Below are 18,627 nucleotides of genomic sequence, written 5' to 3'. Positions count from 1 at the left end.
GTAATGGCTCGCCAAGCCATTACTCAAGTAAACCACTCACTGACAACAGAAAATGAATCCTAAACTTTTGCAAAATCTTCAAATGAGATTCTGGGAAGCTGAGTAGGAATAGGAAAACAGAAAGATAGAAGCATAACAATTATCCGGGTATTTCAGAACCAAAATAGAATCTGCAAAAGAATTACAATATATCCGCAAAAAAAAAAAAAAAAGCTCTATGATACTATTGTTAGTACTTTTTAATACAATAAACCGCCAAACTTTGGCGGAAAAGATAAACTATTTGTATATCACCTTTTGTCAGATAAAACTGCAGGAATGAACTGCTACAGGCCTTCAACAATGGGTAGTCATGTACACATTAGCATTTCTTCGACAAAGTGAAGTGTTGCTCAACGAATACTACCAATAATCACCACAAGAACACAGACCATCTTTAAAATGATGGAATCTGTTTATGTCTCTAATAATTAACTCTCGTGTAACGATTTTACTAATGAACTTAAATGAAGTATGGCAGTCTATACAAATTCGAAGATTCTTCTTCACCCTAATTGGGGCTCCTGGTGGAGTAACAATGAGTCCAAACGCCACAGCAAGCTTCTCACTATGGTAGGATAGAAGAAGCTCCTTTTCGCCATGTCCAACATTATGAATATCGGTCTCTAGCGCAGGAACATATCCAGCTTCTCCTATTAGGATGATGAGCTCCTCAAGTTTTGCATATATTTCCTTACTTCTTGAATGGCTTCTGTCTCCAACTATAAATGTGTAAACTTTGTCTTTCACTTCAATCCAACTCATTCCTGGCTCCTTCTTCACCTTGCTATCTTTCATCCGCCTCCTTACTTTCGCTACATCATCCCACAACCCAGCCGACGCATACACATTTGCAAGAAGAGCATGCGTCCCAGATTTTTCTGGTTCAATAACAAAGAGCATATCAGCAGCACGCTGCGCAACTTCAACATTCTTATGGATCCTTGCAGCACCAAGAAGTGCCCCCCAAACAGAGCCATTGGCTTCAAAAGGCATTTTCTTAACAAGTTCCATTGCCTCATCCAGTTTTCCTGCACGGCCAAGGATATCAATCATACAAGCATAGTGTTCTTGAGTTGGTTCGATTCCATATAACTCCTCCATTGTGTCGAAGTATTTCCTTGCTTCATTGACTAACCCAGCATGATTACAGGCACAGAGGACACTAGCTAGAGTTACATGATTTGGAGATATTCCATTTTCAAGCATCTCATCAAATAAATAGATGGCCTCTTTCCCATGTCCATGTTGAGCAAATCCTCCTATCATTGAAGACCAAGAAACTATCCCTCTATGAGAAACCTCGGAAAATGCACAACCAGCATCATCTATGCTTCCACATTTAGCATACATGTTGACCAGTGAATTGCCAGCAAAAATATCACATGTAAATCCAAACTTTACGATATGAGCATGTATCTGTTTTCCCTGTTCATAAGCAGATAAACTTGCACAAGCATTTAGAAGACTACTACATACAAATGAATCTGGCTTGAGCTCCAATTCTTGCATTTTCACGAAGAGCTTTAGGGCATCTTCCCCTTTTCCATGTTGAGCATAAGCGGTTATCAAAGATGTAAAAGATGCCAAGTCCCCAATACGAGATTCTTCAAATATCCTTGTTGCATCTTCTAATTGATTACATTTTCCATATGAGTCGATTAAGCTGTTTGTGACATATATATCTGACAGATACCCTGCTTTCTCGGAAAGTGCATGTATTTGCTCACTTATACTAGTGACCTGTGAGCTGGCAGCGGAGTTGAGGACTGCCAACAAGGTTGCCTCATTAAATCCCATTGCTTCTTTGTGCATATCACCAAAAAAAGATAGCACTTCAAATTCCCCTCCATTCTGTGAGTAACCAGAGATCAGTGCATTCAGCGCAACCAAGTCCTTCTCAGGCAATAAATCATAAATCACCCTTGCGTTCTTTGTCAATCCGCACTTGCAATACATATCAATAAGTCCAGCACTCACAAATGAATCCAATTTTAAATCAATTTTCAACAGTTTTGCATGCAACTGTTTCCCCAATAATTGTAGTCCCAGTGCCGCACAAGCTTTAAGAGCACTTGAAAAAGTGAAAATATTCGGAACAGTTCCCGAATCTATCATATTTTTCAACAGTTCAAGACCCCTCTGATGGAAATCATGAAGGATACATCCAGCAATAACAGCATTCCATGAAACAATATCAGGCATTTCAATATGATCAAAAACTGCAATAGCATCCTCAAAATGTCCCAGTTTGGCATACATATCAACAAGAGCATTTGCCGAGTACGGATCAGATATAAATCCCAGGTTCACCAAATACCCGTGGATTTTCTTCCCCTGTCCAATATCTCGTAAACTTGTGCAAGCATTCAATATAGTCGACAAGCTAAACTCATCAGGTCGAACCCCACTACTTACCATATCCTGAAACAAAGCCACCGCCTCTCCACAAAAATCACCCTGCGTATAACAAGCAAACAACGCATTCCAAGAAACAACATTTCGTTCAGGAATCCAGTCAAAAAGCCTCCTCGAATCCAAAATCTCACCACACTTAGCATACATAACAACCAAAGTATTCGCAACAAAAACATCACTCTCAAACCCCGTAACCACAACCACCCCATGAATCTGCCTCCCCTTCCCCAAATCCTTCTTCACCGCACACGCCTTAAGCGCACTAGGAAACGTAAACTCATTACACTTCAACCCCAACAAATGCATCTCACGAAACCCATCAAGCGCTTCTCCACAAAACCCATTCTTCGCATACCCCGATATCAAAGCAGACCACGCAACCAAATCCGGTTCAGAACTTTCATCAATCACCTTTCTTGCATACCCAAAAACAACACATTTCGAGTACAAATTCACCAAATGGTTGCGTATCGTCGCGTCTCCGAGCAACCCAATTTTTGTCACACGGGCATGAAGTTGTAGCCCTGAACTAAGAGACTTTGATTGACAACATTGTAATAAGAGTTGGGACAAGTGAAGTGAGTTGGGTCTGAAATTTTCATCTGGTGCTGAGTTGAGAGTGGAGATGTTGTGATTGTGTTGGGGATTGATGAGAATAGCTGAGGCTGATGAGGAGGATTGTGTCAAGTAGAGAGAGTGAGGAGGAGTTGAGAACAAGTGAAAAGGTAGGTAAAGTCGTTGGCGAAGTGAGATTTGGAGGGAACATAGATTGCTGAACATCATGGCTCCATTTGCCCTACGACAAGAAAACATTAACTCGTGGTTGATTATAAATTGTAAACATCGCAGCAAAAATGGGAAATTATAATTAATCAATTATCTAAATTTTTCAAGATTAGAAAATTTTAGAATACTGAATTATTGACGTTAAAATGGATTGTCATTTTAAAAATTTGTATATTCAAAAATAAAAAATAAAAAAAATTTGTATATGAGCACGAATATATTAGTCTGAGCATCGTTCAATGACACTCGCATGACTCCAGTATAATTTTTGTTTGAATATTCACGGTTGATTTTATAAAATATCATATCAATTCTAATTAATAAATTATTAATCAGAAATTTTTGAACCTTCTATGATCAAAAGTCAAAACCGCGTTAAAGTAGAGACGAGCATTCACCCGCCCCGCTCGACCCCGATCCAATCCCCGTCCTATTCAGATCGGGGATTTGCGGAATTTTCAGGATGAGGCGGGGAACGGGGAAAGTTCAATAAAAAAATTCAAGGATCGGGGCGGGGTCGGGGATTCGTGTCTCCCCGCCCCGATCCCCGACCCCGTTTGTATATTTATAATAATAATAATATATTTATACATATTATACTATATAAATTATAAAAAATAGATATCTTTAATAATATTTATTAAAATTAAAAAAATAATCTTTATTTTTACTGATCGATTATATATATATTGTAATAGAATATTTTTTATAATTTTAAAAATTGTCTTTTATTTATATTATTAATTAATTTTAATATGATCTGATGTTGATAATAGGAGATGTGTATTAAATTTGGGGATCGGGGATAACATTCCCGACCCCGAAATGCCCCGCGCCCATCCCTGCGTTAATGTTTTAAAAATTATTTCTACAACATATTATCTTATACATTACCTGTGACAGTCCAGGAATCCGGGGGTCTGGATTCTGACGTCACCACACAAAACCCTTTTTAAAACACTTGTGAAACCCTGTATTTTTATTAAAGATAATGAAAATCCACAAGAATTTAAAACTTGAAACATTTAATAAAAGATTTGTATGAGAACATAAATCAAATGATTTCAAAACCTGAATTTTAAATTTGAAAACCATCATAAAAGAACTTTTCAGAGAACATTTAAACTTTAATAGCTGATTCGAAAGAGAACATTTTAACCCCCAAAAACAACAGGATCGCTTCCAGGTTACAGTATTGAAATTAGAATCCACCACTAATACTACACAACATCCCTTACCAAATGAGATCATCTTCGATAAGAAGAATCACTGTCAACTTACTCCAGCCATGACTTACATCTGAAACTTCATAGCATAACTCTAGCTAGCACCAACCTTATCAACTTTCCTGAATACTCCTCGACCACTGGATCCTCAACTCTGTCTCCTCGCCTAGCATTAGCCTTATCCACAATCTCAATCAATCATCTTATCTTTCAGCCTTTCTGAAATGGTTAGAAAGGAATAGCAAGGGTGAGCAACAATGCTCAGCAAGTAATAATAAACAATGATAGTTCTGAAATGATATAACAGAAGTTCACGAGTTCAAGATATAAGAGAATTCAACCTGAGTTCATGAGTTCATGGTATTGTATAGAATGATTTACAATACCTTGCATCATTTAAACTGAGAAATTCAATCTTTCCAAAGAATTATTGAATTGGACTATTACATTTTAATTAAAACCAAGGTTAGGCAGCTGATCAGTTCCGCACTAACCCCGAGCAGGCCCCGCCATGCTCTATCACTGGATCCAAGGCACTCATTGGCCTAACATGACCACGAATCTGGTCCACAGGTTTATATAAAAACAATAATCCAATTCTATAATTCAATAACAGGTCAACGTATAACAACAGAACATAACCACAATCAATATCCATGATAAAATAATTCCAAATCAAACATTTGATAATCAACTTTTCATAAACCAGAGTCCATCCTTCCATAAATCATAATCCAGGAAATCCTTAACTATTCAGTATCCTCCATTATCGGCTAAGCAACTGAATTTAGCCTGCTAAACCAGCATGACAATGGCGGGTTGAATAATCAAGAAGATCCCAAGTCATTCTAGGTTCTAATCATCACTGAGCAACACATGCTTCAATGACAATCTGAACTTCGAATTAATTTGTAAAACTGGAATTATCTGAATTTTTTGAGGATTAGAAAAGGATGGATAAAAATATTTGCACTTGCCAAATATGAAAAAGAGAGGAACGAATATTTGCAACACATACGAGAATAATGGATCAGAATAATCGCAAGATATCCAAAAGAAGGGTATAGGATACTTGCCTTAAATCTGACTCCCGTCTCACAGCTCATTCTCAACTTTCCACTTTCACAATATATGCATCTTATAATCTCTAGACCATCTCTAGCTATACTCTATTCGCCACAGCACTTCGCTTACTCGACTCATTCTTTATTCGCTTTGGAACACCACTTGTCCTTCTGAACGTCTTCGGTCATCCACGTCTCGTCCAATCCTTAACGAGAATAAGATAATAATATAATCACTAATCAATCGATCGTATATACATATCACGCATATCGATACCCACTTATATACCCCTTTAAACTTATCACATATCACTTAACACGTATCATGCTTTGACTCTACCATATAGTCAAGTCATATTCCACATAACATATCACAAATCAGTTATCATATAAGTCCTATCGAAAATTTGACAGCATCTCGTCTATTTATTAGACTATCCACATGTTATCCTATCTCCATCAACAATCAACCAACCAAATCCAATCACCATAATCCATATGTTCTTATCCAATATTAATCAAATCATGACACTATGTCATATAAGTCATTTATCACATATATAATATCAGGAATAGACATATATATCACGTACTCATCAATTAATAGCAATCAAATAACATATAATCACCATTTGCACATTTAACAAAAATTATTCACATTCTCGACTCCATCATAATATTATGTTATATCAAACTAGACTTTATAAGCTTCTGTCTCTCTTTCGTTTCACTTGATTCCGACTTACGGATCAAAAGTTATGCTCAAAACAGTTTTCTCACTCTCCTATCGGCACATAACACATCCAACCAATAGCAGACAACACATTACACATAAGGTTTCCCACCCCGATTGATATCAAATCAACTCTTGGGTTAAAAATGATTTTTCGGGAATTTTCTGGAATTTTTAAACATTTTTTCGGAATTAAAACGGATAAAAGAATCATTTTTCAAATAAATAATCAAGTCCGGATGCTCAAAACTGGACTTGAAATTATTCATAAACAATTGTCGAGCCTTGAACATAATTTAGAAAAATATTTCAAAGCTCGAAACTATTTTTCGGAATTTTTAAATCAAAAAGGATTAATTAAATCCAATTAATTAATCAATTAAAATCAATTAATAATTAATTAAAATAATTAATCAATTAATATTTAAATTAATTGACTAATTAAAATAATTAATTACTAATTAAAATTAATTAATAAATCAATTTAGATTTATTTTTAAATAAAGAAATAATTAAAAACTATTTTTGGAATTTAAAATAATTAAATAAAACAATTTTTAAAAATTAAATCAAAAGGTTTATTTTGTAAGTTTTTGAAAGTTTCTGGCAAGGGTGTAAAGTGTAACTTTTCAAAGTTACAGGGGTCAATTCGTCAGAATTGAAACCCCAGTATCAAAACTTCACCATTTTCGTAAGTTGGGTGGCCAAACGGCAATTTGCCGCCGGCCACCCCTGCTCTCGCCGGAACTAGCGTTCCCGGCCACCCCACATCCCCAAAAACTCCAGATCTGTCCTTCAACCACTCAAAAACATGATTACACTCTTAAATCATGCTGGAAGCTCTCGAATCAGCCGGAAAAATCCGAAGAACGGACGCCGGCGACGTCCGTTTTCCAGATTCCGGCACCTCCATTACGGCTCCAACACCACAAATGATCATATACACATATTCTACTCATCTCCAGGAACATTTTTATAGCTTTAACATCTACCCAGGTTAAGCCGAAGTGATTCTCCGGCAAGAATTCAAAATTTTCCGGCCAATATTCAAGAACACCAAGAACATGACTTTTGAAGATTAAACCTCATTTTCTATATGTTATCGAACTCCGTTTTTGACATATAATATACCAAAACGACGAGAAAAACATGCTCTACAACGTGGAATCATCCAAACAATCAAACAAACACGTTTTCAAAAATTCACTATTTAACTCATAATATTTCGAAATTTGTAAAATTAATAACAATTCACCTGTTGAATCTGCACACAAACAGATGATTAAACTTGATTCTACGCATCGATATCTTCGTTTTGACTATTCATACGCCTCCATCGGATTCCAATAACACCTTCAAATCCTCGTTTGAATATGAAGAACACGAAGAACACCGCTCGGTTTCTCTCGATTATCGTGCGGAGAAACTGGTGAAATGATTTTACGGGTGAAAATAAGCTCTAGAAAGGTATATTTATACTTACAAATAATTGGTACCCCTTTGGATCGTTTATGACATGAAAATACGTATTTAATAGCTTTATATTAAGAAAGTGGGGTCCAATCGGTACTAGTTTTCAAGATAATCATCAAAACGGGGCTTTTTAACTCAATTATTGGTCTGCGGGTCCCACTGCAATTATTACATGATAAGGATGAAGAAAATATCTCGGTTCACGTTTATCGAGACAAACTGGATAATTATCAACAATTACAATACCCGAAAAACTCCGCCGGACCGACTACGGGGAAAACCGTACTCCGGATCGAAAAAGTCAAAACACGAAAAATGTCCGGAATATTCAAATTAGGCTAAAGGTGAGTTTTGTTGAAACTTCCGGAAAGAAAATTTGCTACCTCGTTACGAGTGGACGGTTTTACGGAAGTCAAATAATTAATCAATAAATATAAATATACGCAATTAAATCCGTAAATCGATTATAAAATCAACTAACATTCCATAAATCGATATGAAAATATCCAAATAAACTATATTTTCTCCTGAGCATATAGAAATTGAAATCTCTCAGATACGAACACATATGAGCAGTCAGCTCAATAAACTGGATAACACAAAATTCACAAAAATTCATATATTAATCATATAATATTAATAATTAATCATAACTAATTAACAAACAAATTCACCACTACCACTTCATCACATAACACATATACTCACATAATATTCATACAGAATTTTTATATGAAAATCCATTTTGAAATTACAATTATTTATCAATAACACAATAACCCGGGGTTTAAATATAAAACCTTGAAAACTCATTAAACTGGAATAAAATATTAAATCTTATTCCTTTCTTTTTAAGAAAATCATTTATAATATTAATAAAAATATTTTTAAAATCCGGGTTATTACAATCTACCCTCCTTATAGGGATTCCGTCCTCGGAATCCGAGAAAGAAGGAGGACGCATAATCAGTATAATCCATATTAATCCATAGAACAAGTATACTCATATAAAACTATTCACATAATCAATTCACTTTTCAATTAAAGCCAACAACAATATTTAGACAAATAGATTTATAATAATCAAATCTAAATTTAATAATACGGGATATTACATTCTACCCCCCTTATAAGGATTCCGTCCTCGGAATCCTCCGAAGAAACTAAAACGTATTACTTAGGAGATTCCACTATACGCTTCGTCATAACGTATCATCATACACCTTTGATCGGCCTTGGCATACCTTTAGCTTTAAAGAAATTGGAGAATCAACTTTCGCAATTGCAGAATTCATTTCCCAAGAATCAATCTTTGGGAATTTTGAATAGAACAAGATGTTTTCAAGGTAGATCACCTTTGAATAAAGGAGTGACTGAGAGATCTATATGATCAACGAACTTGGTGTTGCGTGTCCACATTAGACACTACTAAAGGTTGTTAACCTTCTTGTAATCACAACACACACAAGTGATGGCGTCCCATCCAACTCCTATCACACAGACAGGTATACCTTGTGTCCCCTATAAATAGGGTTGTTCATCCCAATCAAATTGAAGAAATGTTAAGGAATATCAAAGAATATCAAAGAATCTCGAGAATATCAAAGAACATCAAGGGATATCAAGGATGATGAAAGAATATCAAGGAATGTCACTATCTCTTCACAACAAACCTTTATCACACATCTTTGCTTTCCAACTCATACCAATAATCAATATCAATGTCACCTTAGAATTTGAGAAATTGAAAATCTCGTTTATCGAAATGATATCATAATAACTCACTGATGAAAAACATATAATCAAAAGAATCTTTAGTTGAAGAGAGGTACTGCCAAGGTCTTCTCAAATTACTGCTCTACTTCAAAAATCATCGTTCGTTGTATATCTCCTTTTCAACCTTCTCGATAATTGATCGACGTTCAATCGTAATAGCGTCGTAAGATGTCATTGTTCGTAATAAGTCTGGCCCAAGTAGTTTACATTATTTCATCCCAATTGCCTTTGAAGCCCATAGCATGACATGTAACATATCTTCAATCGTTTGGATCGTCAACCTGTGGGTTATGGGCCCACCTTGATATCGTTTGAAGTCCCGATTAGCTCGAAGCGTTGTCGTCGAGGACTAACGTTCTAACTTACTCGTAGACATCATCTCTAATAACTGGACTCAATTCCACGTACTCTCTATCATTCACTTCTCACCTATCAACTTCTATCTACCAATCTCTCCTTCTAATCCAATACAACTCATACTCTACACTTACTGTTCATATCTTCACTCCAAAACAATATACATCTTTCAAATATCTGACATGGTCAACATACTATGAACCATGCATTTATATCATCCTCAAATCAATACAATAATCTAATTTCAAATATGCAGTATAGTCAGAATACTCTGAACTCTGCATTCTCACCATTTTCAACTCAGTCATTCATTATCAAACTCTTCTGTATAGGTCTAATACTGACCTTTCTCACAATTCATCATCTCAATTAGTCAACATACTAAAAATCATATGTCTAACTTAGGAATCAAAATCTCTTTAAACTTATGCACTCAACTTAATCATTTAACTAGATTCTATTTCTCTATCACATCCCTAGACTATTTCTAAATAGTCTCACAATACCTCTATCCGAGGTCACCCAACATTCTTCTCTAGAAAACCTATAACTATGATCTATATTCTAATTTCAAATACTTATAACCTGTGGCTCTGATACCAACTGTGACAGTCCAGGAATCCGGGGGTCTGGATTCTGACGTCACCACACAAAACCCTTTTTAAAACACTTGTGAAACCCTGTATTTTTATTAAAGATAATGAAAATCCACAAGAATTTAAAACTTGAAACATTTAATAAAAGATTTGTATGAGAACATAAATCAAATGATTTCAAAACCTGAATTTTAAATTTGAAAACCATCATAAAAGAACTTTTCAGAGAACATTTAAACTTTAATAGCTGATTCGAAAGAGAACATTTTAACCCCCAAAAACAACAGGATCGCTTCCAGGTTACAGTATTGAAATTAGAATCCACCACTAATACTACACAACATCCCTTACCAAATCAGATCATCTTCGATAAGAAGAATCACTGTCAACTTACTCCAGCCATGACTTACATCTGAAACTTCATAGCATAACTCTAGCTAGCACCAACCTTATCAACTTTCCTGAATACTCCTCGACCACTGGATCCTCAACTCTGTCTCCTCGCCTAGCATTAGCCTTATCCACAATCTCAATCAATCATCTTATCTTTCAGCCTTTCTGAAATGGTTAGAAAGGAATAGCAAGGGTGAGCAACAATGCTCAGCAAGTAATAATAAACAATGATAGTTCTGAAATGATATAACAGAAGTTCACGAGTTCAAGATATAAGAGAATTCAACCTGAGTTCATGAGTTCATGGTATTGTATAGAATGATTTACAATACCTTGCATCATTTAAACTGAGAAATTCAATCTTTCCAAAGAATTATTGAATTGGACTATTACATTTTAATTAAAACCAAGGTTAGGCAGCTGATCAGTTCCGCACTAACCCCGAGCAGGCCCCGCCATGCTCTATCACTGGATCCAAGGCACTCATTGGCCTAACATGACCACGAATCTGGTCCACAGGTTTATATAAAAACAATAATCCAATTCTATAATTCAATAACAGGTCAACGTATAACAACAGAACATAACCACAATCAATATCCATGATAAAATAATTCCAAATCAAACATTTGATAATCAACTTTTCATAAACCAGAGTCCATCCTTCCATAAATCATAATCCAGGAAATCCTTAACTATTCAGTATCCTCCATTATCGGCTAAGCAACTGAATTTAGCCTGCTAAACCAGCATGACAATGGCGGGTTGAATAATCAAGAAGATCCCAAGTCATTCTAGGTTCTAATCATCACTGAGCAACACATGCTTCAATGACAATCTGAACTTCGAATTAATTTGTAAAACTGGAATTATCTGAATTTTTTGAGGATTAGAAAAGGATGGATAAAAATATTTGCACTTGCCAAATATGAAAAAGAGAGGAACGAATATTTGCAACACATACGAGAATAATGGATCAGAATAATCGCAAGATATCCAAAAGAAGGGTATAGGATACTTGCCTTAAATCTGACTCCCGTCTCACAGCTCATTCTCAACTTTCCACTTTCACAATATATGCATCTTATAATCTCTAGACCATCTCTAGCTATACTCTATTCGCCACAGCACTTCGCTTACTCGACTCATTCTTTATTCGCTTTGGAACACCACTTGTCCTTCTGAACGTCTTCGGTCATCCACGTCTCGTCCAATCCTTAACGAGAATAAGATAATAATATAATCACTAATCAATCGATCGTATATACATATCACGCATATCGATACCCACTTATATACCCCTTTAAACTTATCACATATCACTTAACACGTATCATGCTTTGACTCTACCATATAGTCAAGTCATATTCCACATAACATATCACAAATCAGTTATCATATAAGTCCTATCGAAAATTTGACAGCATCTCGTCTATTTATTAGACTATCCACATGTTATCCTATCTCCATCAACAATCAACCAACCAAATCCAATCACCATAATCCATATGTTCTTATCCAATATTAATCAAATCATGACACTATGTCATATAAGTCATTTATCACATATATAATATCAGGAATAGACATATATATCACGTACTCATCAATTAATAGCAATCAAATAACATATAATCACCATTTGCACATTTAACAAAAATTATTCACATTCTCGACTCCATCATAATATTATGTTATATCAAACTAGACTTTATAAGCTTCTGTCTCTCTTTCGTTTCACTTGATTCCGACTTACGGATCAAAAGTTATGCTCAAAACAGTTTTCTCACTCTCCTATCGGCACATAACACATCCAACCAATAGCAGACAACACATTACACATAAGGTTTCCCACCCCGATTGATATCAAATCAACTCTTGGGTTAAAAATGATTTTTCGGGAATTTTCTGGAATTTTTAAACATTTTTTCGGAATTAAAACGGATAAAAGAATCATTTTTCAAATAAATAATCAAGTCCGGATGCTCAAAACTGGACTTGAAATTATTCATAAACAATTGTCGAGCCTTGAACATAATTTAGAAAAATATTTCAAAGCTCGAAACTATTTTTCGGAATTTTTAAATCAAAAAGGATTAATTAAATCCAATTAATTAATCAATTAAAATCAATTAATAATTAATTAAAATAATTAATCAATTAATATTTAAATTAATTGACTAATTAAAATAATTAATTACTAATTAAAATTAATTAATAAATCAATTTAGATTTATTTTTAAATAAAGAAATAATTAAAAACTATTTTTGGAATTTAAAATAATTAAATAAAACAATTTTTAAAAATTAAATCAAAAGGTTTATTTTGTAAGTTTTTGAAAGTTTCTGGCAAGGGTGTAAAGTGTAACTTTTCAAAGTTACAGGGGTCAATTCGTCAGAATTGAAACCCCAGTATCAAAACTTCACCATTTTCGTAAGTTGGGTGGCCAAACGGCAATTTGCCGCCGGCCACCCCTGCTCTCGCCGGAACTAGCGTTCCCGGCCACCCCACATCCCCAAAAACTCCAGATCTGTCCTTCAACCACTCAAAAACATGATTACACTCTTAAATCATGCTGGAAGCTCTCGAATCAGCCGGAAAAATCCGAAGAACGGACGCCGGCGACGTCCGTTTTCCAGATTCCGGCACCTCCATTACGGCTCCAACACCACAAATGATCATATACACATATTCTACTCATCTCCAGGAACATTTTTATAGCTTTAACATCTACCCAGGTTAAGCCGAAGTGATTCTCCGGCAAGAATTCAAAATTTTCCGGCCAATATTCAAGAACACCAAGAACATGACTTTTGAAGATTAAACCTCATTTTCTATATGTTATCGAACTCCGTTTTTGACATATAATATACCAAAACGACGAGAAAAACATGCTCTACAACGTGGAATCATCCAAACAATCAAACAAACACGTTTTCAAAAATTCACTATTTAACTCATAATATTTCGAAATTTGTAAAATTAATAACAATTCACCTGTTGAATCTGCACACAAACAGATGATTAAACTTGATTCTACGCATCGATATCTTCGTTTTGACTATTCATACGCCTCCATCGGATTCCAATAACACCTTCAAATCCTCGTTTGAATATGAAGAACACGAAGAACACCGCTCGGTTTCTCTCGATTATCGTGCGGAGAAACTGGTGAAATGATTTTACGGGTGAAAATAAGCTCTAGAAAGGTATATTTATACTTACAAATAATTGGTACCCCTTTGGATCGTTTATGACATGAAAATACGTATTTAATAGCTTTATATTAAGAAAGTGGGGTCCAATCGGTACTAGTTTTCAAGATAATCATCAAAACGGGGCTTTTTAACTCAATTATTGGTCTGCGGGTCCCACTGCAATTATTACATGATAAGGATGAAGAAAATATCTCGGTTCACGTTTATCGAGACAAACTGGATAATTATCAACAATTACAATACCCGAAAAACTCCGCCGGACCGACTACGGGGAAAACCGTACTCCGGATCGAAAAAGTCAAAACACGAAAAATGTCCGGAATATTCAAATTAGGCTAAAGGTGAGTTTTGTTGAAACTTCCGGAAAGAAAATTTGCTACCTCGTTACGAGTGGACGGTTTTACGGAAGTCAAATAATTAATCAATAAATATAAATATACGCAATTAAATCCGTAAATCGATTATAAAATCAACTAACATTCCATAAATCGATATGAAAATATCCAAATAAACTATATTTTCTCCTGAGCATATAGAAATTGAAATCTCTCAGATACGAACACATATGAGCAGTCAGCTCAATAAACTGGATAACACAAAATTCACAAAAATTCATATATTAATCATATAATATTAATAATTAATCATAACTAATTAACAAACAAATTCACCACTACCACTTCATCACATAACACATATACTCACATAATATTCATACAGAATTTTTATATGAAAATCCATTTTGAAATTACAATTATTTATCAATAACACAATAACCCGGGGTTTAAATATAAAACCTTGAAAACTCATTAAACTGGAATAAAATATTAAATCTTATTCCTTTCTTTTTAAGAAAATCATTTATAATATTAATAAAAATATTTTTAAAATCCGGGTTATTACATTACCTCTTACAATTGTAAAATCCAAACTCCACGAGAATAAATAATGTTACTACTTCGGTTTGCTGCAACATGAAGGGGCCATTTAGCTGAGTTTAAAATAAGTTCTTCTTGATTAGAGTAAAAAAATGTGAAATTTATATACATTAATTAAAATTTTATACTCCAATTTACCAAATTTTATTGATGAAACGAGACGAGGTAAGTTTTCTTTTTCAATTTTAAAAGACTTAATTACCAAAAAAACTATTAAACTTATGTGATTTTTTCATTTTAACCATAAAACTGTTTTTGTTGCAGAGTAATGCAACTAAGTATACAAAATCAATTTGACATAACCCAATTTTAATGAATCTTTAACCATAGTTAATTCATAGCTGACATGAATGTCACATAAGACATCAATTTTTTTAATTTAATTTTAAAATTTTACATAATTTATTATACATACATTAAAAGTCAGCTATATTTACATTTTCTTTTTGTGTATAAAAATTCAAGTGATAAATTTTTATTTAGAAAAAATAATAAAATAATTTATCAAACTAAATTTTTTAGAAGTATTAAAATGCGTGTAAAACTCTCGTCATCAGATCACCAAAATATTGCAAACTACCACAATATTTTAATAATGCTAAAAAGAATAATATAGTGTTGATAATCAAATCCGAATCTAACATCAGTGACAAAAAAAATCCGAACCTAACACCAGTGACAAATAAATCATAATTTATTGCTAAGTTTCTAAATACACAATAAGTTTGGTGACGGAAAAATCTATTTTTTCTTAAATAAAATTATCAATTTGATATAAATTAATATAAATCGCATGATAAATAATCGATATACAGTACCTGATAGACGGTGGTTCCAAAAAGTCACACTAACATCGTCGCCTTCGAACATAAATTTTAGTACGCTCTGTGTTAGTGTAGATCGTGAATTAGGATTTTGACCCTTAATGAGATAGTAAAAGTATTAATAAAACCCATGTACCAAATAATTTCATTAATAACTTGATAATATATGTGGCACTCATCTTAATTTTAACTTAACCATGGTTATGAACTAGTGAGAATGGGTTTTTAAAATAAGTTTTTTAAAGTTACTTGCATTATCCTGCAACAAATATACTATTATGGTTAAACTGAAAAAAACACGATAGTTATATAGTTTTTTTGGTAATTAAGTCATTTTAAAATGGAAACTTCGTCTTTTACTTAAAATCAGTGCTATATAAACAAAACAATCTCGAAAGCCACACACATCCTCAATTAGGCGAAATCAAAATTAGGGTTAGGGTTTCACATTTCATCAATTTCAATGGCGACGACGAACACTAATCAACAACAAGAAGGAGCCGCCAGCGTGCCCGCAAAGCGAAAGCCTGTGTTCGTGAAAGTAAACGATCTGAAACCCGGCACGAAAGGCCACAATCTCACCGTCAAAGTCGTGTCTTCCACCACTGTTCTCGACAAGAAATCGATCCGTAATTCCGGCAATACTCGCATCGCTGAGTGCCTAATTGGTGATGACACTGCTTCTATTCTCTTCACTGCTCGTAATGACCAAGGTCTTTATTTCTATCCCTTTCTTGATAGCATTTTGTCTGTGTGTTTGTGTTTGTGTTTGATGAATTTTGTGGTTTGGATGTGTTGTCGTGTTTTGATTCGGTGAATGCTAGATCTAGATTCTTTTGTCTGCTCGTATGTTATGTCGATTACTGTCACTGTAGATTGGCAATGTCTGTGTCAGTGCGTGGAATTTTGTAATTGTTTGCGTATTTGTTACGTAATAATAATGTTGCCAAAGTTAGGTGTGTTTGATGTGCATATTTTTTACGTTTAGTGTTTAGACGGCGTGTGAGTGTTTGTGTACATGAATGTTGATTTTTTAACTGTTCGAGAGTATAACTAAATTGTACTAAGGTCTTTACTGTAGTAGAGCTAATAATTTCTTAAAACAAGGATAATAATGAAGAAGTGTTTGTGTGTGTGTGTGTGTGTGTAAAATATTATTGTTTCAAATATTACTTAGAGTGGCATCTTATAGGTATTAGTATCTTATAAGTTTTGATTGGTGGTTTTGTCTAGCACCTCTGTAATTTTTTTAACAACTAAAGCTATACAATATGTTTGCTATATCCTTGCTTAGGTATCAGAAGTCGATAATGTGCTTTCAGTTTCGGTTGTTGGTAATGTATAGCGGTTTTATAGTTTTTCTTAACGCTCTAAACCGAAGCTATGCAATATATTTGCTATACCCTTCATTTACTACAAAAGCCTGAGATTAACTATATTATTAAGAGATGTTACTCCTCTGTTCCCTTGTATATTGCAGTTTGAATTTTTTGCATGCATCTCAAAGCATTTTCAAAAGTAGTTATATTATAGTATTATATAAGTAAACATATTAATGATTATATATATTTTGAACTTTAAATGTATAAACATGAAAATTTTTAAAGCAGGATATGTATATGAAATAAAAAAGAAAAGGTAATATAAAATTTATAGCATTATATCATGCACTTTGAGATGCATGTGAAAATTTTGAAGTCCCTATATAAGGGACTAGGCACAGAACTATTTATATGTTTATGTTAGGGGAAGGAAGTGTTTGAGGCCAATGACTAATATTGTCAGTGCATACTTTTCTTTTATGCATAAGGATAACTGGAAGCAGTGATTTTCATATGCAGCCTTTACAAAGTCTATGCAACAGTGCACAAAATTGAGCCTGAGGTTTTGCTCAATGCACTTGAGTTCAAGTTTATATAGAAGTAGTAGATTAGTTGTGAAACTTAGAACGAGTTCGCAAGTGTATTGTAGATGAACAAGTTGAGCTTATGTCATTGAATTGGAGCTAGGACTAGGAAAATAAACATTTTCGCATCTTTTGACCATCTCAGTAGAACCAGTAGTCAAAACCATCTAAGTTTGACCATGCCATTGGTTCCTAACCATCGAAGTTCAACTAGTATGTCTTGTATGTAGAAATGTGGGCGTGGGTAATGTCTATTATGTACTATTGACTTATAAAATGTTTTTAATGCACGAACTTGTACAAGTGTTAAATGTACAAGTGACCTTTACCAGTTAGTTTTATATCTACTTCTTTATATTTGATGGTAGTGTACACAAATTTGTGTTGATTTTTACTCATGTTGTAGGCGACTCACTTTTATCAGCATTTTGTAAAATTTTGTTAAATTTCATAGTTGATTGTTGTAACTTTGCCTAGCAATGAGAAACGTACACTACATAATGGCATAACTTCTCTTCATAATGCTTTATTATCATTATATAGGTCAGTATTTCTTGTTAATGTAAAGGTGTCTTGCTTTTTTGCAGTTGACTTGATGAAGCCCGGAACAACAGTTATCATACGGAATTCTAAGATTGACATGTTTAAGGGTTCTATGAGGCTAGCTGTTGACAAGTGGGGCCGTGTTGAAGTCACTGAACCTGCGAAATTTGAGGTTAAAGAAGACAACAATTTGTCTCTAGTTGAGTATGAGTTGGTCAATGTTGAAGTATGATGATTAAGATTCCTTACCTTTAGTCTATCTTTATTAATTGCCATAAGATGTACTGACATAAAATTCTGTCACAACCGGTTTGGTATACAAATCTTTTGGAGTTA

General features: G+C 34.1%; 2 protein-coding genes across 5 annotated transcripts; one reads left to right on the top strand and one right to left on the bottom strand.

Annotated features, from left to right (window-relative positions):
* Positions 1 to 127: 127 nt before the first annotated feature.
* Positions 128 to 14,978, bottom strand: LOC108205867 (pentatricopeptide repeat-containing protein At5g04780, mitochondrial). Of its 4 annotated transcripts, none has more exons than XM_064088255.1 (4): positions 13,860 to 14,978; positions 7,522 to 11,026; positions 4,138 to 4,688; positions 128 to 3,253 (listed from the first exon to the last, which is right to left on the bottom strand). In XM_064088255.1, the coding sequence occupies exons 3-4, from the start codon at positions 4,266 to 4,268 to the stop codon at positions 403 to 405; spliced, it is 2,982 nt and encodes a 993-aa protein (XP_063944325.1). In that variant the 5' UTR covers positions 4,269 to 4,688; positions 7,522 to 11,026; positions 13,860 to 14,978; the 3' UTR covers positions 128 to 402. The 4 variants fall into 4 exon arrangements, 3 of the variants coding, with proteins under 3 accessions (XP_063944325.1, XP_063944326.1, XP_063944327.1); XM_064088256.1 differs by having other exon boundaries at positions 4,482 to 4,688; XM_064088257.1 differs by having other exon boundaries at positions 4,579 to 4,688.
* A 1,236-nt stretch (positions 14,979 to 16,214) lies between these two features.
* Positions 16,215 to 18,627, top strand: LOC108209004 (uncharacterized protein At4g28440). Its single transcript, XM_017379677.2, has 2 exons — positions 16,215 to 16,555; positions 18,336 to 18,627. Exons 1-2 carry the CDS (start codon positions 16,306 to 16,308, stop codon positions 18,521 to 18,523), a joined length of 438 nt encoding a protein of 145 aa, XP_017235166.1. The 5' UTR covers positions 16,215 to 16,305; the 3' UTR covers positions 18,524 to 18,627.

Source organism: Daucus carota, chromosome 2 (genome assembly GCF_001625215.2).
Source record: "Daucus carota subsp. sativus chromosome 2, DH1 v3.0, whole genome shotgun sequence".
In the NCBI taxonomy this organism is placed as follows: domain Eukaryota; kingdom Viridiplantae; phylum Streptophyta; class Magnoliopsida; order Apiales; family Apiaceae; genus Daucus; species Daucus carota.
The sequence above is the reverse complement of the archived record's forward strand: the minus strand, read 5'-3'. Positions and strand labels throughout refer to the sequence as shown.

Coding starts and splice junctions, on each gene's coding strand:
- LOC108205867 (XM_064088255.1), bottom strand. CDS start 4,268: ATGTTTCAAGTTTTAAATTCTTGTGGATTTTCATTATCTTTAATAAAA. Junction 3,254..4,137: donor GGATTCCTGGACTGTCACAG/GTAATGTATAAG, acceptor TTCTTGTCGTAG/GGCAAATGGAGCCATGATGT.
- LOC108209004 (XM_017379677.2), top strand. CDS start 16,306: ATGGCGACGACGAACACTAATCAACAACAAGAAGGAGCCGCCAGCGTG. Junction 16,556..18,335: donor CACTGCTCGTAATGACCAAG/GTCTTTATTTCT, acceptor GCTTTTTTGCAG/TTGACTTGATGAAGCCCGGA.